The 27996-nt window shown below is 37.9% G+C and overlaps 2 protein-coding genes across 5 annotated transcripts; one reads left to right on the top strand and one right to left on the bottom strand.

The window, feature by feature from the left end:
• Positions 1-5: 5 nt before the first annotated feature.
• On the bottom strand, positions 6-6623 carry LOC139138411 (uncharacterized). Of its 3 annotated transcripts, none has more exons than XM_070706789.1 (3): positions 6534-6623; positions 5342-5805; positions 6-4607 (listed from the first exon to the last, which is right to left on the bottom strand). In XM_070706789.1, the coding sequence occupies exons 2-3, from the start codon at positions 5727-5729 to the stop codon at positions 3613-3615; spliced, it is 1383 nt and encodes a 460-aa protein (XP_070562890.1). In that variant the 5' UTR covers positions 5730-5805; positions 6534-6623; the 3' UTR covers positions 6-3612. The 3 variants fall into 3 exon arrangements, with proteins under 3 accessions (XP_070562890.1, XP_070562889.1, XP_070562887.1); XM_070706788.1 differs by having other exon boundaries at positions 5342-5801; positions 6530-6623; XM_070706786.1 differs by having other exon boundaries at positions 6530-6623.
• LOC139138412 (serine/threonine-protein kinase STK11-like) lies at positions 6617-27943 on the top strand. 2 transcript variants are annotated; one of them, XM_070706791.1, is made up of 10 exons: positions 6648-7104; positions 9851-9934; positions 12183-12272; positions 13409-13541; positions 14137-14273; positions 15029-15156; positions 15565-15622; positions 16071-16285; positions 23454-23492; positions 25010-25149. In XM_070706791.1, exons 1-9 carry the CDS (start codon positions 6764-6766, stop codon positions 23465-23467), a joined length of 1200 nt encoding a protein of 399 aa, XP_070562892.1. In that variant the 5' UTR covers positions 6648-6763; the 3' UTR covers positions 23468-23492; positions 25010-25149. The 2 variants fall into 2 exon arrangements, with proteins under 2 accessions (XP_070562891.1, XP_070562892.1); XM_070706790.1 differs by lacking the exon at positions 23454-23492 and having other exon boundaries at positions 6617-7104; positions 25010-27943.
• Positions 27944-27996: the final 53 nt, after the last annotated feature.

The raw sequence follows: 27996 nt of genomic DNA on the forward strand, positions 1-27996 counted from the left end.
AGACATGATTTCAAATCCTGGTAAAACCTTTATTGCACTTTCTTGTGTTAACACATTTCTGACCTCACGTACAGGATCAATGAGGCCAAGAGCATTGTTGCTGTTGGTATTACTAGTACTTCATATAAATGCCAGACATAACTACAAGACGTTGAATTGCTGTTGATAAAAGACTGAACAGTACCAGAAAGATCCAGTCATCTATATATACAGACAGACTCACAGTAACTAGAAATTACCCACAAGTCTGTCTTTGTACCATTGCAGATTGCCTTTCTAATAATGTCATCTGTTCTTTCTTTTAGTATGAAGATAAAAGAAACATATTTTCGTAAATATCTAATGTACATATATATGGATTTGGAAACACTGTAAAATTGCAATGGCCACAAAAATTAAACTCTTCAGGTACTACAAATGCCATAGTTTTCGAAATCAAGTAGTGACCAATTGAGATGGGTCATCCTCTGTTGAATCGCCAACATCAAAATTTCTATTTTTATGTCCATTAGGAAAAGAGTTTTGTTTTGCTGAACCAGATGTCACTGGTTTCCCTATTTTCTTGTGAACTATTCCAGTATGGCTGACCAACTATAGTTTCCAAATTTCAACAAAATTGCTAACCGGAATCAAGCATGATTTTCCAAAATGAGAAATTAGAAAAACTCCTTACAGTAAAAGTACTGTTTTCACCTATGAAGCCTAGGAGTTTCTGTACACATGAAAGTCATGTCAAGCTTCACCTTGGATGGCACAAATCAGAATGAATTACAGATATCTCTTGTACTGTATTACAACTATTGAATGTTCCAAGCAGTTATCTTTCACAAAATATTCAATGGTTTGTATTTTCAAACTGACAATTTTAGTATCTTTCCTGTGTTCCAGCACACAAATGAATACATTGTGCTCAAAATGATAGGTCTGCTGTACCTTTTAACTGCATGCAGCCACAAATAAAAAGTAAAAAGTGTAATAAAGGCTTGGAATTGGTCACATCTATTGTCGTTTGCTGGTTTTACGACTGAAATCATTTGTTGTGTGAGATATTGAGGCTAGTAGATCAGCATTCAGAAGTATAATAGAAATACTTTAAGTACCAAAGAGAACACTATACCTTTTATCAATGGAATATCATTCATAGCTTTTGTTGTCAAGAGGAAGAACAAGTTAATGCATGCCCGTTGGCTGAACAAAGTCAGTGATTTGCTGTGGGTAACGGATAAAGATTTTTTGATACGATTCTTGTAACCACTGTGACAAAATGAGATCTAGTAATTAGAGTGGTATAATATAAAACATCTCTTCGAATGTATTGATTAAAATGAAATAGTAAGCAGGGAGTGACGTCGCTTGGTAACAATGCATGGCTCAGTACAGCAATCTCTATGTCACTGCGAATACTTCAAATGCGCCAACTCAAATATGGCGTCTGTGGGTTTTGATGAGCTGAAAATCAATTGACATAAAATATTTGTCCCTGAGCAAAGATGTTTTTTATATTACATGACACTCATGTTGAATCAATAAAAAAGGTTGATTAAAATTCCACTGTATTTTTACTTGACTCTGTGTTGAAACACTGGTTTGGGTATTTTACAAATGATGGCCCATTTTTAAGTATGTAAATGAGTGCAATATAAAACAACGGAACCACTTTCAGAAAAAGACCCAATGTGGCAAATTTTGAAAAGCAGTTAAGGATATGCTGTAAATAAAGTGAGATGTGAAATAAGTGGTAAGTTTGTGAGATGGAAAATATATGGCAAATTTTGAAGCATAATGATTAACTCTGGTATTTCATGCAATTTCACTCTTTTGTATTTTGCTGCGTTATTCTTTAAATATAAGTGTAACCTGCTGGAATTCTCTTCAAATATTTCATAACAAGTGGTAATAATTATGAAATTACATTCTGCGGAAAATGTTTTGATAAATAATATTTAATTCACTATCATAAAATATTTGTGTGAACTCACTGTGTACAAAATTCGAGACAGGTAATATGTCATGAGTGCTTTAAGTAGTTCTCTTTATATTAAAATTTGTGAGGTTTGGTGGGCTGTCAATGATGACCTAAAACCTCCTGATTTATATCACTGTTGTAAAGCAAATGCAATAGAGAATGAGTTATTGTTATAAATAAGTGAAAAAAAACATTTTCGACACTGCGGTGGTCCAAATTACACAAAATATACCTTTATGTCTTATGGGCTTTCAGCTCTTGCTTCTGTCCAAACGCAGCATAACAACTTCCCATTTTGAGCCAGTACAAATGCAAAATGCTACAATATTGACAGAGCTTAATGCCTTCCGTGAAGCAATTTCGCTGGTTTGCCTCATTGAAGAGTGAGGCAGGTTAGGTTGCAATAGGAGGCAGGTTGCAAAGATTAACAGCTATTTTTGGCATTGCTTGCCTGTCATATAAACAGTGGAATGCCTTTTCACATCAATCATCGAGTCGAATAATGTAGATGCATAAAATGATCAGGTATGATAACCAACTGTACTGTTATGCTGTGGTGGCTCCTCATTAAAGCAGCTGTTAGCTCAATGCCATACCAGGATAAAACTACTGACAGATGATGGAAACTTTGGGTGCACAGTCAGATCTTCTTTGGAAGTAGCCTGAATATGGACATCTCAATGTTTTTTCTCATTCCAAGATTTGACGATCTTTTTAGTTTCAGACTACATTGCTTGCGCACATTTTAATCATAGTTCCACACCTTTTTCAGTGCCCACATTCAAGTAAAATATATCTTTAGCAATTTGCAATCTGCAAGTATTCACCTAATCTTTGAACATCCCATCACAAGATGTCATGTTAGATCACTCACATAATGTCTTTCTTCGACTGTTCTTTCTGCATGTTGGAGTATGGTTATGTCTTTTGATCACTTTGTTTTTGCATCTTTAATGTAAGATACTGATAAGCAACTTCTGAAATCATTGGAAATTAGTGTAAATTACAGTCTAAAACCAACAACTTTGGCCCTACGGCCCATTCTGTTTCATCATTTCTGTAATTTTAGACCTAGTGTTTTGCATCAAGACTGCATTATGTAAACATATGAACTATGACGTATACATGTTAGATGTGATGTGAAACTATGGTCTCGTTCATTCTGAAACACCCCAGGGCAATGGCTCAATTTTAATGTTGATCCCGGTACATATTCCTAATGCTTATACTGGTAAATGGTGTACATTATAATTACATGTATGAATATTCATATAGACTGGCACTTTGAAGTAAGGTAAAAAGTTACTTGCATCTGGTGATGCAGCATGACGTTCCATCTATGTAGCGAGAAGTTCAGCCAGAATCATCAGCTGCAGTGATTGCACAAGGTATCTTAGACCACAGGGTAGTTAGCACTTACTACCACTGCGTCTAGAACCTGTCATTGTATATGTATGTCCAAGTATGGGTTAGACTGCGTTCCAGCATTGCACCAAATTTTTATAATGAAATGCATGTCATTAGGATGGAAGTAAATGGGTCAGTGGCTGTGATGCAGAATTTTGGCTGGTACATTGCAATGCATATATTCTGTGGCACAGCTGGGACACCTGGTGAATGTCATGCAATGACGTTTGCGCGGATGCCTATCTGGTTGGATTATAAAGAATGAAATCTATTAACTTTGATGGAAGAGGTAGTGAATAAACCTGTTTAGCTGGAAGATGCTTGATGATAGTCAGCCTGCAAAAATGTTGTAAATTGAGGTATCTGGGAAGCTGCCAGATTCGTATGAAGCCATCAGCACTGCACACAGCAAGCTGTTGTCCGCTGTGACTCCAAGCGAGTCGTAACATTGCCGGATATCCGTTGGGCATTGGCCCCATTGCGTATTTGCTACTCTGGGTAGAAATATCCAGCGTGTATACAAGATTGAAGCTGTCGCTGTCGTACATAAGTAGAATGGTGCTTGATGTTGCAACAGCCAGTAAGTATCCATCGCTGCTGTATTTTAGAACTTCGACTGTTCCAACATCTTGTGGAAGCTCTTCATCAATGACACAGTTTTCGTGTTCTAGATTGTACACTAGAATGTGCTTATCCGTGGTAGAAAATGCAATCACTTCGTGGTTGTAGCGTGGATCAAAATCAAACGCTCTTGCATCTTCTAAAGCACCGTGATCAGAGGAGACAATCCCAGGGGTCATTAGTTTATGGAGTTTCAATCCTTCCCGCTTTACGACAAACAGTTTCCCGAACGATGAGCTGACTGCTATATACTTGCTGTTGGGGGAGAAACTACACTCCACGTGATCTGAATAGTTCGGTGACCCCACAAAACTTGGGCACAGATGGTGACACATGACCTCGGCGCATTTCTGGAACATCTCCACTGTTACCACGGCCAGTTCAAACTGGTTGCCAACTCGCATGAGAATCGCCAGGTAGAGTCCATTTGGAGAGAGGGCGCAAAAGCGAAAGTTGCCCATCCTTAGATCCCTGTGCTTCACCTGTCGCTGTTTCGTCTTCAGATTCTCTTTGACCACTTCACCTCTACCGATGTAGCACAGATATTTTGAGTTTGGGGTGACTTGGCAGTGGGGCCAGGTGGCACTTCCTCTCTGACATATCAATGTCACATCTGCCAAAGATGAAACAGAAACACTCTGAGATACTGAGATTTCATACTCTTTACATTTCACACAGTGTTGAAATTCTGATATTGTAACTGAAAAATGGAAGCTACCTTGAAATTTGTAGCTGTTGAATAAAGACATTGAAGCTGTAAGGGATATTTATCACCAAAAATATGGTTTTCTCTTTCTCACTTACATACAGATTATGCAGCCTCACTGCATTCCTACTGTGTATCTTAAAACTTTCAAACATTTGTAAATCAAACACTGAATTGTTCTAAGCTAGGCTTCATTGATGGCTACAGGGTGTATACAAGACTTGTAAATTCCATAAAACTGATGCGGAAAACAACAAACTTGTCCTTTGAGGGAAAGAATCATGGATAGGATCATTGTCTTGAACGCAAATATGTTTTATGACAATGTGACCTACACTTCTGATAGAATAGGAATTTCACATTATAATACCATTGCTATCATTCATACAGAAGTTGCATGTTTACCAATGATTCAATGCAATGTCTCACAAACTGTTCGAACCATACAGTGTGAAATAGTATTTCAAACAACCAGAAAATTCTGCTGTGCATCAGTTGTGCTCCCTCATAGGTAAACCTAGCGTAAACGCTAATGACCTCAAATTTGTCTGTGTGATGGTGTGATAGGAAAGTTTCATTCAGTGTTATTATAGACCCTTTGAGGTTGATCACAAATACATCTGTGAGAAAGTAAGACTAACCAACTGGATGGATGCTGAGATTCCACAATCCAATTCTACCCTGTACACGTCTGTGAGCTCCGGTCACTGTTCTTCCAGGCCTGGGCACATAGACTCCTACACTTGACAGTAACTTGGAATCGTCATAGGGCATGAACTGTGCATAGGTCCACCACAATAGGTCCGGAGTTGACATCCGGAATTCACTGAGTCCAGAAACTGGATCTAACATAAATATTACACGGCCACTGTTGGGAGCAGCATCACCATCACTTTGGCAACCACCTCTACTTTCGCCATCATCATGATGCTGGTCGTTGACACCTGTAGGCAAACATTTTGGGAATGGCTTCCATGGTCTGTCTGGGACCTGTCTTTTTGAAGCATCAATAACAACCAAATTGCCCATGATAGAACCACTCTTGTTAGATTCTTTGCTAACCCTTCGCAGATGAGTTGTGCATATTATCTTCTTTCCTGTCTTACTAGTCAATACAGAACAAAAGAAAACGGGTATCAAATGGACATAAAAATATTTATTTATCCAGTAAAGTCAAAGATAAGATGGGGCACTGCAAGGCTATGGTACACTTTTATGTGCATTTATTCTAAAGCACAAAATATTCAAGGCAGCTATATTACAAATGTTGTCATTTCCGTTACTCCCGTTAGGGCTTCTGATTGTGCTTCAACTATGCTAGCTCTAGCTTTGAATGAAAAACTCTCACATATTTGCCCACTTGCTAGATTTAATTAGCTCCACAAAGAGTAGAAAAAGTTTGACATCCACAGCTATACAGGTATGCTGCCAGAGGTACTGTGGATGTACAAAATGTGTATGATTTCCTTAGTGAATTTTACAACAAAATTATGAATAAATCAGAATGTGTCATAAGGCCATGAATAAATACCTACGTGATGTGATTAAGAAATAAAAGGGGGAGACAACACACATTGCTTGTGGGTTAAATCACTGTTAAATTACACAGGGGATTGCCCTTCTGCAATACAATAACTTTAATAGCCATTGTATGTCATGGTTATTTATATCTCATCGTACGTCAGGTGGCCAGCGGTGACTACATCATCAGCATGTACTCGTAGAATTTTTTTAAAAGCTAAGGTTGACGTAGTAAAACTGGCAATGCTAGAGCGAATGGCTGTGCCGGCCGTGCGGTCTGAAAATTGTGAAGACGATCGATATCTCACCTACTGCAGTATCGACTTTGATCAATGTCGCCCAGTTTTATTTAGGTCACAATGAGGTCCCCCGTAGAAAAATGTCTACCATGGTAAACACAGGAGACCCAGAATGCACTGTAGTCACGTGACTTCCAGACCCAACAAACATGGCGGACGGCAACATGGGAAGGAGTCGGGTGTGAATTAGCTGCGTCGTTTTCGCAAGGTGCAACATTTATCTGCGCTTTTTTAGCGGCCAAAATGGTAGATTTTGAAGAGGCAACGGTTGATCCAGGCATTCAAGCAGAATGCTTTCATCACAAACTGATCGATGACATGCCAGACGAGATAGACTGGCTGAATGATGGAGATGACAACTTTCCGTTCATCCATCGAGTGAACTCTTCTGAAATTATATACTCTCCACGGAAAAAGAGGGCGAAAATGATCGGCAAATATCTTATGGGAGACACGCTCGGAGAGGGATCTTATGGAAAAGTTAAAGAACTTCTTGACACAGAGACGTTATGCAGGCGGGCCGTTAAAATTTTGAAAAAGAAGAAACTTCGCAAGATTCCGAACGGGGAGACGAACGTCCAGAGGTAACGTTAAAGTTATATTCTTCAAACAACTTCTTAGCGACAAATTCTCTGCTTCATGTTTCTGCACATGACCTAGTATGCAACGCTCTACATATGTAAAGCATGTAATTATATATAAGTAACTGTTTTCTGCAGTTGACGTAAGTGTGCCAATAGCAAGGTTGAACTGCGTCCACCTCGTATCCTGGCAGGACTGTCGTCGTCTGTCCTTGGAGTTGCTGGAGGTGGGCGGGGATACCTCAGACTGTACTACGATAGTAACTACACGGTACACGCGCGCGCAGTAGGTACCCAGGATTAGCAATTTTATGTTCGGCTGTTCATGGGGTTTATCGGTATCGATCATAATGCATGCCAGAACCTGTCGTTGCCTATAATCCCAACGCATCAAGAAGGGCTCTTTCATGTGCTACATTTTAGACTCAGAAATTGCGAGACTAAAACGAACAGAAAACAACAACACTATAAAAATAAGAAGCATTGATTGGTTTATTTATTTTGAGATAAGATACTTTGACCTGGACGACGTTAAGTGCACCGACCTTGAGGTGTTTGTTGATATGGGCTCTGAGTGTGTTGCATGGCAGGTCGATAACACGGCCCTGACATGCTTGCTCTACAGAATCACATAATTCACTGTGGAAGACCTAGTCGTCATTGGTAAAACTGTAATGATTGCATCAGAATCAAAATTCGTTCTTCTGTCACATACACTTTATTTGGTAGCTACCATGTCTTTAAATATGGAATGAATTGACATATGGTCTGCATCAGATTGAAATGGTCGAAGTTGCATTTCATTTACAGTCTGCAAAGCTCATATTTCATCATCAATGTTGGCTTCATGATATCCAATAAAAAAACAGCCTTTTTCCCATGTACTGTATGCATAACATTCAAAGAGCTACCTGCTGCCTTCTGGATTTTGGACAACATTCTTTTCTGAAGCTGAGATGACTTGCAGGGATGTGAACTTTATTCTTCGTTTATTTTTATACCATATTTATGTTACTTTCCAGTTGTGAAAAACATCAGAATTTCTAATATACCTCAGATCCACTTTATACATGTATGTATTTTCATCATTGAATCTACAATGTAGGTCAAGATGTCAGCATGTTTTATCATATTGTTGCATGAATGTAGGCTTGCATAACTTCAAACAGAGCCATTGATTGTTTTGACTAAAAATTGCCACAAACAAATATTTGAAATTACTACACATCACAAAAGCCTAATTATAAAATAACTGTACTGTGCCATTAGAAGTATTGTAACAATCAGTCATTCTGGTATTGTAGATCGCCCACTTTATGCTCTTCATGCTGCCACTGATTGTGTCTTTGCATACCTATGTAGTCACAGTTGCACCAGATTAAAGTTTTTCAATGATCAACTTACACTATCGTTCTCTCTGCAGTTTGTATCATTGAATCAAATAATGTTCTAAAAACTTTTCCCCACTCTCACTGCCAAGGTCATTCACAAGTAGGGTATTGTGTGATCAGTCAGCACTTTTAGTGACTTGTCATTGATGTGGTTAAATCCCTAAAGTCTCATTGATGTCATTATCTGCAATTAGCAAAAACACTGTAAAGTTGACCACAGATAGTCCTATTTTTAATGTGGTAATAATTATTTTCTGTTTTACATTTTTATGGCACTGTGCATGTTGTCAGATATTGCGGTGAATGTAAGTAACAAGTATCACTTTCACTCAATGAGGCAATCTGATACTGAATTGTGAAAGAACATCATTTGGTGCAGCTTGATTGCCAACTAATATACCCAGCGCTTTACTGAAAACTATATTACTTTGCCTTAATATTCTGAACGGTGATAATAATCTGTGGTATAATTGGATTGTGTAGGGCTCACAGCCATTAGCATGATTGACATCTTGTCATGCAGGTGTGGTAAAAACAACCACTGTGACAAAAGACTCATTAAAAACAAAGCACATGCCATCATTAAAATTACTATATCTATTTATGCCAGGCATCTGTGCATGTTTGATTTTCTCATATATTCCATACAGTTATTTTGGCACTGTATGGATGTGCAAGTAGAAACAATGTCATCAAATTCCAATATCACCTGATAAACTGAGATTCTATTGCTTCAATATTGTGGGTTTATATTATAATATGGCACATGGTAGGTCAGCCATATGGTTCTATGAGATGAACTGAAGTGAAGCTTAAATCATGACAGTATGAAATCAAAACAGTGAACAAGTAGGCCACATTGCAGTACAGGAAGTAATGGATATATTGTCACCAGTGTGGTGAAATCATATGAAATGATTTATGTTGTGTGACTATGATTACTTTAAACCATGATAATAACCAACAATTAGGTCACTTGTAGGTGAGAAGTATGTTGAGTTTTACAATAACTTTTCATTGATATTCAAGTACATCTATTAAACTAATTTTGCATTTTTTAAACCTGGCATTACCACCATGGTTTCTTGCCTAAACTTGTGGTTTTCGAAAGGCGAGCTTGGTTCTTTTAACAGTGAAATGGGGATGATAAAAGCTAGTGAGTTGACCCGTTCACCGTCATGGTTTTGCCCGAACACATTCTTATCAGTGGTAGTTGTAGACCAGTTTATAGTTTGGGGTGACTGGGGCATAATTTGAGCAAGACATTTCCATGAAATCAGGTCAGGTCATCCCTCACTAGATGGATACATTGATCAAGCAATTGTGTCAAGTCACCTTCTATTCTTTTTGCATTTCAGGGAAATTAGGCTACTTAAGAGGCTTCGGCACAAGAACATCATCAGACTTATAGAAGTGCTCTACAATGATGAAAAACAAAAGATATATCCTTTGCAAGACAAGCAACAAACTTTTGTAGGAATTGAAGTCGGACTGAAAGGGTCATTCAGAGTTCAAACACAAAGCAGTAAATCACAGTTCCCTGGTTTTTATATCCTTTGGCAAAGTTCCATGGCTCGGTGCCAATGTAAACAAATTGAATTTTAAAATCCTTTTACCTGTGTTTGCATGCATTGTTTTCTCAAATTACTCTCCCGGTTGTTTCAATCGTGAGAATTTATTTGTGATCAATATGATAGCATAACATATTTGTGATTCACCATACTGTTTTATATTGGACTTTCATGATACTGTGGTTCATCTCAAGAGCTTTACGTGGCCTGAAACTTGTGACGATGACGTTTGTGACAGATTGTCATTGCTGCTTTGAAAAGGGTGTTTATCTAAACTCTGGTTGACCTTGTGGGATAGAGTGTTGTTCTACTTTCTTCTGTCAAAATTTCAGACTGTTTATTCTGAACTATATCTCTCCTGCTTGACAACGGAAACTTTTCCACTCTGATCCCTGTGAATAGATTCTATTCATTGGGTCACTCTGGTGAATTTGCAGGAATTGTAGTATTTATGCAGAATCTCATTCACATCTCTGCCCAGTTTTTGGGAGTGCATCCTCTTATCCAAGTTTTCATTGTCCAATAATGTTTCAGTTTGTACAAAGTTGGATCCCTGATCCACCCACAATGGAAAGCCTAGACAGGTGTTACAACTTGCTCACAAAACTTTTAAAGTTAATAATTGAGACAGACTCTATGAAGCCAGGATAGGGTGAGACACGTTGTGTATGACCTTTTGACCTTTGAACATGACAACACAGGGTTGGCACATGTCCCGAGTCTCTCCAGGGGGGTATTTCTGTTATGCATCCATAGACAGAAGGAGGTTTGACCCTTTTACTGTCTAAGGTGCGACATTGTGAACCAACTCTTTGAAATCCTCGTTCCTTTCATCTTTAGTCATTCAACTCAAAATGCATTGTTAGTAGTGACCTACTTGTTTCCTCATTGTTCAAGAGTACGTGACAATTCTAGGATCAAAAAGTAAGAAAATATTTTAAGGTGTCTTATATGTGTGTTTAAAGAGTGGAAAGAGTTCACCTGCTGCAGTTGAGTCACATTCAAGATTTTTATGTATATCATTAGACAGATATATTGTCCGTGTTTTTAGCCATCACTGTATTTCTGCACACTCAGGAGGAGGAAATTTGTCCCAAAAGTTGACAGAAAGTGTTGACGTCAAGGAATTGTGAGTGATGTTTGATTTACTATTTTTCAGCCAATTGTAAATATCTGAAGGCATCGTTAATCATTGCATTACACCAGTAGTATGGAGATGAGACCAGACAACATTGTATCTCACCACCGAGTAGGGACCACATATTTTTTGTCATCCTAATGTCAACAGCCAAAACCACAATAAAGTGATCAAAAACGGCTACAGATTTTTATCACTGTTTTATCAGCAAACAGGAACATGATAGAAAACTAAAACATAATTTATTGTGAGGGAAATGTCTAATATTAGACATAGATGTTTACAATGACGTGTGGGCTACACACAGTCAATTTTATGTTGTCCAATGAAATAATGACAGCTGTCCAAAATAGATCAGTTGTTGCAAATTGCTGGTCGTTTCTGACACTCTGTAGATGGTACATTAATGTGTCAGAGAAGTCAATTTTTGTCACCTTTATAAAATGTACCCCAGTCAATTTGTTTCAGTTTTTTGCCAAAATTTTGATGAAAAACTGTAGCCCATGAAATGTGATGTCTGTTTGGTCAAAAATAATAAAACAATTACAGAAAAATTTGTACAAATTGGTAAAAAGTTGCACTAAAATTTTGGTGGGAAAAATCACAGCACTCAAAGGGTACATTAATGTGTCAGAGATGTCCTTGTTTTCAGACGGAAAGTCCACCTCCCAACCAATCATGTGATATACAGGGACTTCCCGTTCCTAATCTAGGCAGATTCCAAAGAAATAGCTCGCAGTAAAATGTTATCAAGGCAAAATTTTTCAATGGTATTCTACTGATAAAGGCTTAGTGCAGGGAAATGTTTCATGCAATATCCATTGTAGATAAACAGATCACCATTTATACTGACTTTGCAAACTTTATATTTTTGGCCTTATCTATGGGTAGCTTTGCCGATGGTATCTTAGAATGATATTTTTAGTGTATGTAGATACATGTATAAGACATATTGTTGTATTTGACTTAACTAGCATGTACGTATCTTGTCATGGAGTATTGCGTAGGTGGTTTACAAGAGATTTTGGACAGCGTTCCGCAAAAGAAATTTCCAGTATGGCAAGCTCATAGGTAAGTCTTTACATGAAGATACCCCAGCCCCTGATTGGTTATATCATTGGTTGGTATCCATAACAACATGTATAAGGAGACAGTCATGTCTTCACAAAAGGATACCGTATTACATGATTGGTTATATTGTTGAGTGGTTTCCATGACAACCACCATAAAGAGCCAATCATGACACAACTCTACCGAGTTGAGAAAGATAAATACATATTGTTATCATTGTCATTTTCATGGCTTTCTGGTTTGGTTTCAAACTTCTATTAGCACATTTTTGTCTATGACCAACAAACTACAGTATTACCCATAAATGTAAGGCAAGTACAGCAAAGCAATTAAGCCTCTAGATAAGTGCTTTCTATGTGTCTTTGATTACTTGTCTTTTTAAAAACCGAGTCTGCGTGTTACCATGACCCATGCCATTTTCATTGGCAAATATTTATGTTTTATAGGACGTGTGTAGTTTTAATACCGCGTATAGAATTACAAGATTTTCCTGGTATCATGATAACATTGATGGTGAAATTGTATGTATACATACAGCCATCCAGTAATTGTAGCGGAAGTGTAGCAGTTGAAATTTTCTTGGAAAAAATGGTGACACATCCTGTTCGATGGCAAATTCTAAATGATACAATATACAAACTTGTAAGGCCCCGTTTAACTTCCTATTTCACTGATTAGCTGTACTGGTTTATCTTTACTTTTGAATGTTATGAGTATCCATTTTGTGGTACGAATGGTTTATTTTAACCACAGATCAAGTTTCAAAACTTCATCAAAAGCAAATATTCAGTTTCAGAAACCAAGTCGGCATGTGTAACAAAATAGGCTGATTCCGGCTCAGATTGCGCATACAGGACATAATCCCTAGAGAGCTTCCATGAAACTCATTCGTACTGATCATGAACTTGATCTGAATGTTGTAGACAATATCCATTTTGTTTATCATTGATGTGTTCTCAGTAAAACTTCAAATTAAAGATAACAAAGTTTATCAGGGATGATTTTGTGCATATATTACACATTGCAAAATCTGAACTCTGTCACACATATAGTTCTTTACAAAATATTTTTTTCCACACCTGCATTTGTTTAATCACAGATTTTTTCTGTGTCACAATAATTTTACCTCCCTCTAGGTATTTTGCACAGCTTATGCATGGTTTAGAGTACCTTCATAGTAAAGGCATTATTCATAAAGACATAAAACCAGGTAATCTTCTATTGACGACTGATGGAACACTCAAGATATCTGATCTAGGAGTTGCTGAAGTGAGTATGACATTGATTTGTTCTACACAGTAGCATCATCATTCCGCTACAATGTGACATTTTCAGATAGTTCTTTTTCTTAGCTCAGTTGACTATTTTGCGTATAACCCTTTCGTCACCATGGTTTGACCCAAACCCATTGTTATGAATGGTGAGTGTGGACCTGTTTACACCAAATAGGGATGAACAGGCTAAAGTTGAATCTTGCAATCCAAGATATTTTGCCTCCCCATATTGTCTTCTATGCTGTAGTGATTACTGTACTTCAATTTACTTTCAACAAATCTTGGAAAAGTTGCCGGTTCATGTTTCCATGTTGTGATCGTTTGATAATTTATTCATTTGCGTAGTTAATCACTATTTCTTCACGGGAAAAAATCATCAGCTTGCTCACCAAGCTACTGTTGTGGGTGTTGGCCTTTATTTTATTTTTCAAAATATTGAGAAGAAATGGGGAACTCCATGTTCAAACAGATTTTTTGACCTTTATACTATAACAATGTTGACAATTTGCATTTATCCAGTTTAAAGATTCCAGTGTTTAGATTCACATGGGAGATGGATAATCTCAACCGCATTCTGCTCTTTTCCACAGCAACTAGATCAGTTTGCAAAAGACGACACATGCCGAACGAGTCAGGGTTCCCCAGCTTTTCAACCTCCAGAGATTGCCAACGGTTTAGATAGCTTTTCAGGATTTAAAGTCGATGTCTGGTCAGCTGGAATCACATTGTGAGTACATTTTGTACACATTCATGACTTGCACCGCTGTCAACTCTCTCAGCTTTATAGCTGGTATTTTTTCAAAGTGACATATTTCTGATTGCTGATGTGCAAGTAAAATGTTTTTGAACACATTATATTAAAAAGAATGAAAAACAAATATTTGCAAAATGTACACAAATGGAACAAGTGGTGTTCCAATTGGTTTCCATACCAAAATATACACTCCTTTGAATATCAAAGTCACGTTTTAAAGACTTTACACAAAGACTACCAGTAATGTTATGAAGACATGGTAGAGCTCTGTCCATGACTTTAGAGGGTTGCTTGTGTGTTTTGCGATAGACTTGTTCACAGTAGGCGGTGGTCACATACAACACTGTTGGCCTCATAGGGCCAGACTGCTGAGAACTGGTACATCTGTCTAGCCGAGTGAAGCCCACAGGCAGTGTGAAGCCATGACTGCCTATAGTAAAGTAAAGTGTTCAGCTGGGCTACTAGTATGCAAAGCCTCCATTGGTGAGGACAGAAGGAGAATGTCATATTGTGTACTCATTTTGAGGCTCAGTGAGCATCTAGCTTTGGAATAGGAAGGTCTTGCAAGATATTCCTCAGTTAAAGGCCTGTGTTTGCAAAACTTGTCCCTACACACACTTACTCAACAATTTTCAAATGTAATCAACACAAGTACAATATATTAGAAATTTTTTTATCAGTGTACAGTTATAAAGTTTATCATTTTCTTTTGTTTTTGTTGCTGACAGATTTAATATAACGACTGGGAAGTACCCATTTGAGGGTGATAACATTTACAAACTCTTTGAGAATATTGGCAAAGGAGAGTTTACTATGCCAGAAGAAGTCGGACCATTACTGGCTGAACTACTTAAAGGTGCTGTTCATATCCAATATCAGTTTTCACATTAATTCCAGCGGTAGCATTTTCTTTTCCTCTTTTCATGGAACTTCTCTCCTTGTAATTTATGTTACACTGTGAGTATCTCCAAGTCAGCAAAAATTTAGATTACTTGTTGCATTGTATTGCGGTTCCATTATTCATCATTGGAACTCATCTCTATGGTAGACATTAAACCCTTTCATCCCCATTTGCCTGCAAATAGGTGAACCCACTTTGTTGAAAGCAATAGGAATGTCACACAGCCCAGTAGAGGATGGGTGTAAGTCCCAAACTTCAATGTTGTCACACTTTTACATTGTTCCATTCAAAGCGAAAAATGCACAGTCCAGAAAGTGCAATTAAAATTTATCCATGTATTTTTACCAATGTTTTAAATTTCAGGTATGCTAGAGTATGAGCCGGAAAAGAGGTTTTCAGTGCAACAAATCCTTCAACATCCGTAAGTTTAAGTCATTTTCTGTAAGATCCGAAATGTCTAAAGAAAATTGTGCCTCCATGTATTAGATTGTGGAGTGAGTTAAATAATATTTCTACTGATAACACGCATGTTTCCATGGGGTATGTTGAGAGTGCACCTGTATCTACCTCCACAAAGTGATTTCAATTTTCAACAATGTCAAATTTTTTTGATCCTGAAAATTACATTCTTTTGTTAGTGTAGGTTCCATGTATCTTGCACGAGTGGAAAATTCAGTTAAATCCTCAGATAGTAGTACTGTGCTTGCCTCAGAGATACTTGCAGAAAGCCGAATAAATTGATATATACCTTCTCTACAATGTTGTATTGTAACTTGAGATTATAGCGGTATTGCAGTCTTACTCTCAACATTCTGTGAAATCAACATGATCTCCAATTCATAAATTTTAGCATTCTTGTCTTCAACTAGGTGGGTCATGAAAAAACATCCAATAGTCGGTGAGGAAGTACCATTGCCACCATTGCCCGATAGCTCAGATGAACTGCGCAGTATGACAGTTGTGCCGTATCTTGAAGATTTACTTAATGAAGATGAAGAAGAGGAAGAGGACGAGAACGGAGATGAGTACCGTGTTGAAGGGGTCACCGATGAAAACCAACAAATAGTTGAAACTGAATTTACAGGTAAGGTATATCCCTCCATTGAGTGGTCAGAACCATAGCTTGAATGTTTCCAGACTGGTCTGTCTTACTATTGATTCATTGATATTCATACTTTGACTGTGAAGTAATCAGAGTTTAACACAAGCTTGACAGGGTCTTAGTATAATGTAAGGAAAGCTGCAGTGGACTATAATGCAGGTTAATAGCATAGCAAGGTTACTAAATATTAAAATGGCACCACAGTATCAAGAAGGCAATAACGTGATAGTATTAGAAAGGTAGACAGCATGACAGTATTAGAAGGGCAGATAGCATGACAGTATTGTTATGTAGGTCATTTCCCCCCACACTCATCATGACCTGAGTTCAATTAGTCTAGAACATTCTCAAGGTCACTGCCCTTGATGACCTCACAACCTTGAATCAATTAGTCATGTTTGGAATGTTCTGGAAAGTTGATTAGTTGTGTAAGGGAGATAATTTTAGAACAGTAATTAGCATGTCAATAAAAGTTCTAGATTGTTCTTATATGCCTTTATAAAAGGGACGTGCTCAGCTTCCAGTCAGACTTTTGGGATCGTGTCTCTTGTGTGTTACTAAACTCCAGCAGTAGTCATTCTCAAGACTTTTCAAGACCTCACTGTCAACGCTGGATTTATACTGTGGACTTTGTGCAGCTTCAAGCCTGCAAGCCAAGGACTGTTCATTCATCCGACTGACTGTTACAACTCTGAGACTGGAGCTTTGCCGTCCCAGCTGAGATAAGTAGTCTGTACACTTTTAAAGCTTGTACTCTGTCCCTGACTTAGCAATTAGTTTTGTTTTCGTAATAAATTTTGTTTAAACGTAAACTGCTGAGTTCACCCTTTTGTTCGTTTTCTCTGCACGTAACAATTGGGGGCTTGTCCGGGATACGAATATTTTGAGCCGTTTGACAACAATTTGCCTACCTTTTCAAAACTACTGTATACTGTGAACTCAGCAAAATTCAATCATGGCGGAATTCAAGCCAGACGAATTTATGGATGACCTTGATCAGGACACATTTAATTCCCTCAGAAAAGACAACCTCATAGCACTGGCCAATTTCCTTAAAGTAGATGTCAAAAGATCTATGCGCAAGCGAGAAATACAGTTCAAGATTGCAAAACATTTAGTTAATTCTGGCCATTTTGAGGAGTCTGCCTTAAAAGATTATGAGCCTGAGTCTTCCTTCGAACTCAAAAATTGGAATTAGAAATACAGGCAGATTTCGAGCTAAAAAAATTGGCATTAGAAAAAGAAAAAGAATTACAAATGAAAGAAAAAGAATTACAAATGGAAAAGGAGAGACAGGCATTAGAAAAAGAAAAAATACAAATGCAGTTAGAAATGGAAGAAAGACAGAAAGATAGGGAATTGGAAATGAAAGAAAAAGAATTGCAAATGGAAGAAAGACAAAGGGAGAAAGAAAGAGAGGAAAAAGAAAAGGAAAGAGAATTAGCAGAACACCGACTGCAGTTAGAAATAAAACGTTTAGAGCTTGGACAGTCAGGAAAATTCTTCCCTTCAGACAAGTTTGACATCACTAAGCATTTCAGGTTAGTTCCCCCTTTCCAAGAAAAGGATGTTGATAAATATTTCCTTCATTTTGAGAAAATTGCTCAGAGTCTGAACTGGCCTAAGGAGTCCTGGTCTATGCTTTTGCAGAGTGCTTTGGTGGGTAAAGCCAGAGAAATTTACATTCAGTTGTCAGTAGAGCAGGCTTCAAATTATGATTCTGTGAAGGAATTAATTCTCAAGGGCTATGAGTTGGTGCCTGAAGCTTATCGTCAGAAATTTAGGGATTGTGAGAAGGTGAAGGATCAAACTTATGTTGAATTTGCTCGAACAAAAGAACAACTGTTTGATCGTTGGTGTTCTTCTGAAAAGGTCAGTCAGAATTATGACAAATTACGACAACTTGTTTTGATTGAGGAATTTAAGAGGTGCATTCGGAGTGACATCAAGACGTTTATCAATGAACAAAAGGCAGATACATTGGAGGTTGCTGCACGTTTGGCCGATGATTACTCATTGACTCACAAATCTTCATTTCTCAGCAAACCATCCAGTCCTTTTCCTACAGAAACAATGCAGGTAAATTTAACTCCTCCTTTTCATCCAAGAATTTTTCAAAGGAGAGTAGGAAATCAAATGAAAACAGTTCACAAAATTCAAGTAACACTCCCACATCATCAGATCCCAAGTCTCAATCTCCTTCTGACAAACAGTTGGTACACTTTCTTGTAATTATTGCAAGAAAGACGGCCATTTAATGTCAGATTGTTTCAAATTGAAAAGAAAACGTGAAGGTCAAAGTGGTCAAAGTGGATCTAAGCCCACCGGCTTTATTTCTTCATCAACTCATTAGAGTCTAATAATGTGTGCAACACATTTTCTGAGGTTAAATCCCTCTTATCCCCAATTAATGAGGTCAAGGTCAATTCTTCTCAAGATAGCATTATGGGTATTTTCGAGCCATTATTCATAATGGTTTATATCACTTTCTAGTGATTTCTCTTCCGCTACCCCTGTCAAAATTTAAGAGATACCGGGGCTTCCCAGTCTCTTTTGTTGGCAGATACCCTGCCGTTTTCTGAAAAGTCATTTCAGGTTCTAAAGTTCTTATTAAGGGGGTAGATTGTAATGACTACATTCCTGTTCTCTCCATAATGTCTATTTGTCTTCGGACTTTGTTTCTGGACCTGTGACTTTAGGTATTAGGCCTTTTTGCCTTTTGAAGGGATTCACCTTCTTCTTGGAAACGACCTTGCTGGGGACAAGGTCATTACTAATCCACTTGTGACTGATAATCCTACTTTAGATCAGGATCCAGAGCCAATTGAACAAGAGATACCCGATTTATTTCCTTCATGTGCCATTACTCGAGCCATGTCAAAGAAAACTTCCGAGAATCAAAATACTCTCAAAAATAATGTCACAGATGTTGACTTAAATGACACCTTTCTCAGTCAGGTGTTTGACACGGATCATTCCGTTATCCCTCGTGGATTTGAAACTTCCAGTAAAACTTCTGCTGACCAAAGTCAGACATTTTCTAGATCAAATCTCATTGCAGAACAACACAAAGACCCAGATATTTTGTCTTGTTTGACAGGGTAGATGATGAAGGTAAAACTTCAGATAGCTCTGTTTCCTATTATACAAAATCTGGTATTCTCATGCGTAAATGGAGACCTCCAGATGTTTTGGTTGATGACGATTGGGCTATAAAACATCAAATTGTGGTTCCAAAGCCCTATCGTGCTGAAATATTGCGCCTGGCCCATGAAACGCCCTGGGCTGGTCACTTAGGAGTCAGGAAAACTTATCATAAAACTCTCAGTCACTTTTATTGGCCTAATCTCAGGCAGGATGTAGCACATTTCTGTAAAACTTGTCACACATGTCAAATGGTAGGAAAGCCGAATCAGACCATTCCAAAGGCCCCTTTACAGCCAATTCCTGCATTTCAAGAACCATTTAGTAGGATTCTAATAGACTGTGTTGGGCCCCTACCAAAAACAAGATCAGGAAATGAGTACATGTTGACAATTATGTGTACATCAACTCGGTTCCAGAAGCCATACCACTGAGAAATATAAAGACAAAGACTATAGTGAGAGCTTTAGTCAAATTTTTCACTTTATTTGGCCTCCCTAAATGTGTCCAGTCCGATCAAGGCTCCAACTTTATGTCTGGTATTTTCAACAAGTAATGGATCAGCTAGGCATTAAACAGTATAGGTCATCCGCCTATCATCCAGAAAGTCAGGGTGCTCTTGAGAGATTTCATCAAACTTTGAAAAACATGATTAGGACCTACTGTTTTGACACAGAGAAGCAGTGGGATGAAGGAATTCATTTTCTGCTCTTTGCTGTTAGAGAGTCAATTCAAGAGTCTCTTGGTTTTAGCCCATTTGAGCTTGTATTTGGACATACAGTCCGTGGCCCACTTAAGCTCGTTAAAGAGAAATTCCTATCAGACGATGATGATTGTCTGAATATTTTGCAATATGTGTCAGATTTTCGTACAAAACTCTCTAAAGCATGTGAATTAGCCAGAGAAAATCTTGAGTCATCTCAGCAGTCAACAATGAAAATCAAATATGATAAAAGCACCTCAAAACGGAAGTTTGAACCAGGTCAAAAGGTTCTTGTTCTACTTCCAATTCCTGGCAAACCACTCCATGCTCGTTACTTTGGGCCATACCTAATTGATAAGAAATTGAGTGATTTAAATTACATCATAATAACACCTGACAGGCGAAAACAAAAACAGCTATGTCACATAAATATGCTTAAGCCATATTTGGATAGGGATAATCCTACTATAACTCAGCCTGTCAGTGCAGTCAGTTCAAACCATTATGAAGATAGTGATACTGAAACTGACTTGAGTGAAAATACTCTAAACTCAAAGCTGGGCTCGGTCAAGCTTCAGAACTCAGAAATCCTGGAGAAGCTGGAGTCTACAAAGTTGGCACACCTCCAGCCAGAACAACAACAACAGGTGAAAGAACTGCTCCATGAATATAAACACCTGTTTCAAGATGTTCCAACGAGGACAAACGTCATCTATCACGACGTTGATGTTGGGGACAGTAAGCCTGTAAAACAACATCCATACAGACTGAATCCGACAAAAGCAAAATATCTCCAGGAAGAAGTCAAATACCTGCTGGACAATGACTTTATTGAACCCAGTAAAAGTAACTGGAGTTCGCCGTGCATACTTGTTCCCAAATCGGATCACAGTTATCGTATGTGCACAGACTTTAGGAAAGTCAACACCTTAACAAAGACAGACACTTTCCCAATCCCGAGGATTGATGACTGCATCGACCGAGTGGGAAAAGCCAAGTATGTGACGAAATTTGACCTACTGAAGGGATTTTGGCAAGTCCCTCTGACGGCTCGTGCTCGTGAAATATCCGCCTTTGTTACACCAGACGGATTGTTCCAGTACAAGGTGATGCCATTCGGAATGAAGAACTCTCCGGCAACGTTCCAACGGATGATCAACGACGTCATATCCGGGCTAGACGGGTGTGCAGCCTACGTTGACGACGTCGTCCTGTATAGTGACACCTGAGAGGAACACATCAGCTCATGCGGAAGTTCTTTGAGAGACTGAGTAAAGCAATGTTGACTGTCAACCTTGCCAAATCTGAGTTTGGTTGGGCGAGGGTAACTTACCTCGGACATACTGTAGGACAGGGTGAGGTAAAACCTGTTGATGCAAAAATCAGTGCCATTTCAAGTTTTCCCATACCAAACTGCAAACGACAACTGATGCGCTTTCTCGGTATGGCTGGTTACTACAGAAAATTCTGTCCAAATTTCTCCGCAATTACTGAGCCTTTGACTAACTTACTTAAAAAGAAAGTAAAGTTTGTTTGGTCAGAGCAATGCCAACAGGCATTTGATATACTAAAAGCCATACTGCAAAGTGCTCCAGTGTTGTCTGCACCAGATTTCACTTTGCCATTCAAATTAGCTGTGGATGCTAGTGATACGGCTGCTGGTGCCGTTTTATTGCAAGAGGATAGTCATGGTGTAGATCATCCTGTTTGCTATTTTTCACGCAAATTTAACAAATCCCAGAGAAACTACTCTACAATTGAAAAAGAGTGTTTATCTTTGATATTAGCTTTACAGCATTTTGAAGTTTATGTTACTTCTTCAAATCAGCCAATAGTGGTTTATATTGATCACAACCCTCTTGTTTTTCTGCAGAAATTTAAAGGCAAAAATCAGAGATTGCTAAGATGGAGTTTAATGTTACAGGAGTTTAATCTTGACATTCGACATATCAAAGGCAGAGACAATTTAATTGCAGACTGTCTCTCTCGTATTTAGAGTTTATTGTTGTTCACTTTCAAGAAATTTTACTTTAGAGTAAAGAAATTTTGAGTACTTAAATCTTTTTCAAGATTACATTTGTAAAAGAAAGATTTTTCTTTGAAAAATTTTCTTTTTTTGAAGAGGGGGTGTGTTATGTAGGTCATTTCCCCCACACTCATCATGACCTGAGTTCAATTAGTCTAGAACATTCTCAAGGTCACTGCCCTTAATGACCTCACAACCTTGAATTCAATTAGTCATGTTTGGAATGTTCTGGAAAGTTGATTAGTTGTGTAAGGGAGATAATTTTAGAACAGTAATTAGCATGTCAATAAAAGTTCTAGATTGTTCTTATATGCCTTTATAAAAGGGACGTGCTCAGCTTCCAGTCAGACTTTTGGGATCGTGTCTCTTGTGTGTTACTAAACTCCAGCAGTAGTCATTCTCAAGACTTTTCAAGACCTTCACTGTCAACGCTGGATTTATACTGTGGACTTTGTGCAGCTTCAAGCCTGCAAGCCAAAGGACTGTTCATTCATCCGACTGACTGTTACAACTCTGAGACTGGAGCTTTGCCGTCCCAGCTGAGATAAGTAGTCTGTACACTTTTAAAGCTTGTACTCTGTCCCTGACTTAGCAATTAGTTTTGTTTTCGTAATAAATTTTGTTTAAACGTAAACTGCTGAGTTCACCCTTTTGTTCGTTTTCTCTGCACGTAACAGTATTAGAAAGGCTGAGAGCATGACAGAATTACAAAGGCAGACAGCATAGCAATATTATAAAGGCAGACAGCATGACAGTATTACAAAGGCAGACAGCATGAGAGTATTACAAAGGCTGACAGCATGACAGTATTAGAAAGGCAGACAGCATGACAGTATTAGAAAGGCAGACAGCATGACAGTATTACAAAGGCAGACAGCATGACAGTATTGGAAAGGAGAAAGGCAGACAGCATGACAGTATTACAAAGGCAGACAGCATGACAGTATTAGAAAGGAGAAAGGCAGACAGCATGACAGTATTAGAAAGGCAGACAGCATGACAGTATTACAAAGGCAGACAGCATGACAGTATTACAAAGGCAGACAGCATGACAGTATTAGAAAGGCAGACAGCATGACAGTAAATTACAAAGGCAGACAGCATGACAGTATTAGAAAGGCAGACAGCATGACAGTATTAGAAAGACAGACAGCATGACAGTATTACAAAGGCAGACAGCATGAGAGTTTTACAAAGGTCGGTAGCATCTGAGTTTTATGCCAGTCAATTTCGTATGATAATATGACAAAGTTTTTGACCGTTGAACTTCATTGCAGTACAACAGAGGTGAAAGACTACATTGTAGTGTGACCAAGGTTAGACAATGTCAATGTTAATAAAGGTTGGAGTGCATTACAATAACATACAGGGTGTCCTGCATCACAGCACATCACAGGTTAGATTGCCTTGTTGTATTACTCAGGATGGGCTGCATCACAGTATGGCAAAGGTTAGACTGCGTCACATTGACTGTAATGCAGGCTAGACAGTGTCACAATATTAAGTCGGTTGGATAGCCTTACACTTGTAATAATACACAGACTGGATTCATGTTGGTCCTCAACTCATAACACGGAGTACGTATGTCAAAGCATGAATGACGTCTTGACAGCATCTGAGATAACACCAGCTAATCTGCATTTACAGCCTAATATTAGCATACTGATTGTTTTTCTCAACCCTTTCCCTATCGGATTCATCCATCTCTATCGTGTCCAGGTATCTAACACAAGTAGAGAATAACATATTCTAAATTTTTTAAAAAACTTACCCATACAAAGGTTCCCTCCCAAATTTATAAAAGTGATTTTAACTGACTTGTCTTACAAAGACACAAAGTACAGTTCGTCCATTACTTTGCATACATAAACATTATTTGACTGGACTGTGATAGTGTATATGTCACATTTGTGTGTGTGTGTGTGTGTGCCACTGTTCTTGGTACCTTGATCTTTCCACTGATGTTGAATGAGCTGACCGACAAAGGGTAGTGTGAGAAGATCATGAATTTGTATTTGCAGCATGAGCTGCGCTGAGTGCACAGAGTACCGAACAACTCATTGTATCAGTGTTGCAGCCAGGAATTCCAAATGAGGGGACACAGTGTCCCACTAACGTTTATTTTAGGGGACATTTTTGCACATTTTGGGGACAACATGTGTCAGTTGTCAATCAAATTTTGCACTATTTTGTAACAAATTAATTTCATGAAACAAAATTCAAGCGTACGGGATTTTGTCACTATGCTTGTTTTTCAGGCAAGTAAATGTAATTTTAGCAGTATAGTTTATCACCACCAATCGGAGCTCAGTTTGTCTACAACCAAACTATAATATCATTCTCCCGCATCAAAGCTCATTTGGACTACAAGCAAGGTATAATATCAAATGCACAACTGTAAAAGTACGTAAATATAAGCCTCATACTAATTGTGCAAAACAAAGGTCATCGTTGGTATCAGATATTACTTGCAGACTACATCCAACAAAGTTGACTCATGAGTGCGCCAGGGGTGACCCGCAGTACATGAGAATGGGGACAGTGGGTTCTGTTTTGGGGGTATTGTCGCAAGGGCGCGTCCTGGCTGCAACACTGATTGTACGTATGATTAATCTTTTCTATCTTCTGCAAGACAGTTTAACCCGTTCACCACAATGGTTTGGTCCAAACTCATTGTTATCAATGGTGATGGTGGACCTGTTTACAGAGAATTGGGATGAGCAGGTTACAATGTGTCCAGAGTGTTACTTGCATGAAAAATACAAACTGTCCTGTTGACCGTAGGTCCCTATGTCCCTATCTGATCTTTTGTTTTTTGACCTATCCTCCACAGCTGCTGCAAACGGTAACAGTAGTACAGCTTTACAGAAGGAACAGAGAAGAGCCAGCGTGTCCCGTCATAAAGTACGCAAACTCACCAACTGCAAGCTCCAATGAAAACGCTCCTCTCAGCTGTCCAATAGGTCATTGTGTATCATACGTGTTTCATGTCCATGTGCTTTTTCTAGTAACCCTCAAGAAATTCATGTATGAAAATTTTTCAGATATTTTCTATGTTGGTTACGCATTTTCTGTATTTTTGTTGTTGTTAAATCTTTGCAAAACAGTGAGAAGAACCTAAAAAATCTTAAAATAATAAGATAACTAGTGTTTTTTTTTAATTTTTTTCCAGTTATAGATGGGCAAAACTTTATAAATCAAACAAATTTACAAAAGTGATATAATATGGAAATTTTGAGAATACATACTGACAGTAATAAAAACATTTCAGTGCATTGATTCAAAAGTGTAATTTTTGAAGTCAGTCCTGCGAATCACCAAGGCATTTAACAATGCAAATATTTTTTTATATAGAAAAGTCAACGAGTTGTTACACCTATTGTTGTTTCTCAACACGCTGTTGTATGGTTGAATGTTGCTATTTTCATACAATTATTTGTAAACTCGTCGATAATGTAACTGACATGACAACTGCATAAATACTAAAATTCCGGTTTATTATTCTCTCCGAGGTCTTTGCTGTCTACGATGATTAGACGACAAGAATTTGTGTTTTTCAGAATTATCCCCTGCACTGATATGTTGTACTGTTCTGTAAATAGCTACGTTGTCTAAATTTAGCCCTGATGGTGCCTAAGTTAATTGAGATATTTTAAGTTTGCTACTACTATAAAAACACTGTTGTAGGTCATGGAACATGCGTTGCCCATTACCAGTTGCCTGGCGCTCTATTGTTATTCCATTCTGAAAAGTTATTTCATGCCATCTGCAGCAAGCTTACCAGGGATATTTTTTGAAATGCTGTAAGAAATTTTTTGTAATTTTTTTTTATCGACGTATTGTTCATGACATTTTTATGTTGCTTTGGATTTTAAAATGGTTTGGCAGAGATAGTTTACAGCTCAAAAAGCCAGACATTGTAGCCACAAGATTGGGTTTGAGAATCTGCCAACCGTCTGCCAATGGTTGGCTGCTCTTCCCTGATATTTTCGTCCAAAGAAGTTTGTTTTCAAGACAAACCATTTATGACAAATAAGAAAATTGTTTATGTTCTTGAAAAAAGTAAGTTGACAACACAGTCACAACTGCAAGTTGAAAATGAAATACTGGACTTTTTCGGTAAAATATTTCAGATTTTGTCTTTATTTATTATTGGAAGTATACAGATACATTCTTTTCCCAAGCATTGCCTTTTTTACGCAAGAGGAACTCCCTTCAAATTATAGAGTGATCTATTTTACACTGAAGGTGTCAGCCCCTCTACCTTTGCATTTCTGGAAAACACAAGTGTTCAACCATAAAAAAACCTAAGTTGCTCTGCAAGATCACGTTGCCAGTAACTTGCTTTTATGCAGTTCTGTGTGTACCACACTTTGCTGAATGAGATTTAACTTTGAGAAAAATTTACTCCAGGATAATATTGCTCCAGAATGGACCTATCGTTAACCTTTGACCGCGGTTATCTTGGTTTGTTCTTCTTTTATTGGGGTCAAAGGTTATCTTAGGCCTGACCGTTTCCCTGCAGAAATTCTGGCTACTTAAAATTAAATGTCTACCCAACTTCAGTGAAAATGATTTTCAATCAGCCGAAATAAATCGCAACATGGCCTTGTTAAATATTCAAAAAAGTAATGGCATTTTTAGTGCTTATGGTATTCTAGTATATCTGTGTATTTTTGTACTTTGTGGATGAGGAATTCTTGTTCTTCTTATCTGAAATAAGCTTTGAGAAAAAGAAAAGTACAGCTACTGCTTGAAATCCGTGTCAACTGGCAAGTCTTGACAGACTGTTATCATGAAGAGCGCCCTCATGGTCGAGGTTGGTATATATTCTGGCATGACTTGAAAAATGTAAACGGCATCCAAGTCTGCATACAACTTTTTATCCATGTAACTTTTCAAGTTTTCCGTTTTCTCAGACTGATGCCTAGTAGACACATGCTGCAATGTATAAAGCTAAGAAAATGTATATACTGTAGAATGCTTTGAGATAGCTTCAGTTTACAATTGGGTCTATTTCTTACTGGCTAGTGCTCAAACACATTTTACCCTGAAGTAAATTATAGACTTGTAACCATGGCGATGCCATTGTTCAGAGGGGATTGGTTTGTGAAGAGAAACTGAATGAGTGATCAAATACAAAACTTTCAGATGTCATATTTTCTTTCAGAGATTTTGTATCATGCAAGACATTGGTGTTTAAAGTACGCAACCTGAGAAGTTGCTGCTCGCATTATTTATGTTCCCTTGGTATTTTTGTCATTAACAGAATATTGAACTACCCAAACCTGTCTGTTGATCAGAAATTAAAACAATTTTTCTTTCAGACTCACTGCAAGTTTGAATTGTATTTACAAAGTGAAATTTGACTTGAATTTTGTGTCATATTCCAATTTATCAGATTCGCTGACAACTATTCCAGTCAGATTTTTTTGAATTTGGACCATGGGATACACAGAGAGCATCAAGATTCAGTTTATCTTGATCAGTTTTGAGATTTTTAAAAGAACGAGATTTGGTGTTATGAACAAACGCTGCTACCCTGTCTTTTGTATTTATATTTGTGTATGCTTCTTCAAGAAAACTGGTTGCACTTTAACTGTTTGTCATCACACCGTTCTACACTTGATTTTACTGTATTGTACTTGGTTGAGTCTGGTCATCCATAAGGTTGGCATCTGCTTCTCTTAGGGGGTCCTTTCAGATAGATAGCAACATAACCCCCTAGGATAATGGTAAATTAAAATTCAGCTCCGAGCCGTTCTAATAGTTCCAGTCTTGCCTTTATAGTTCGATACAACACTTCTTCTTTAGATAAGG

Source organism: Ptychodera flava, chromosome 8 (genome assembly GCF_041260155.1).
Source record: "Ptychodera flava strain L36383 chromosome 8, AS_Pfla_20210202, whole genome shotgun sequence".
In the NCBI taxonomy this organism is placed as follows: Eukaryota; Metazoa; Hemichordata; class Enteropneusta; family Ptychoderidae; genus Ptychodera; species Ptychodera flava.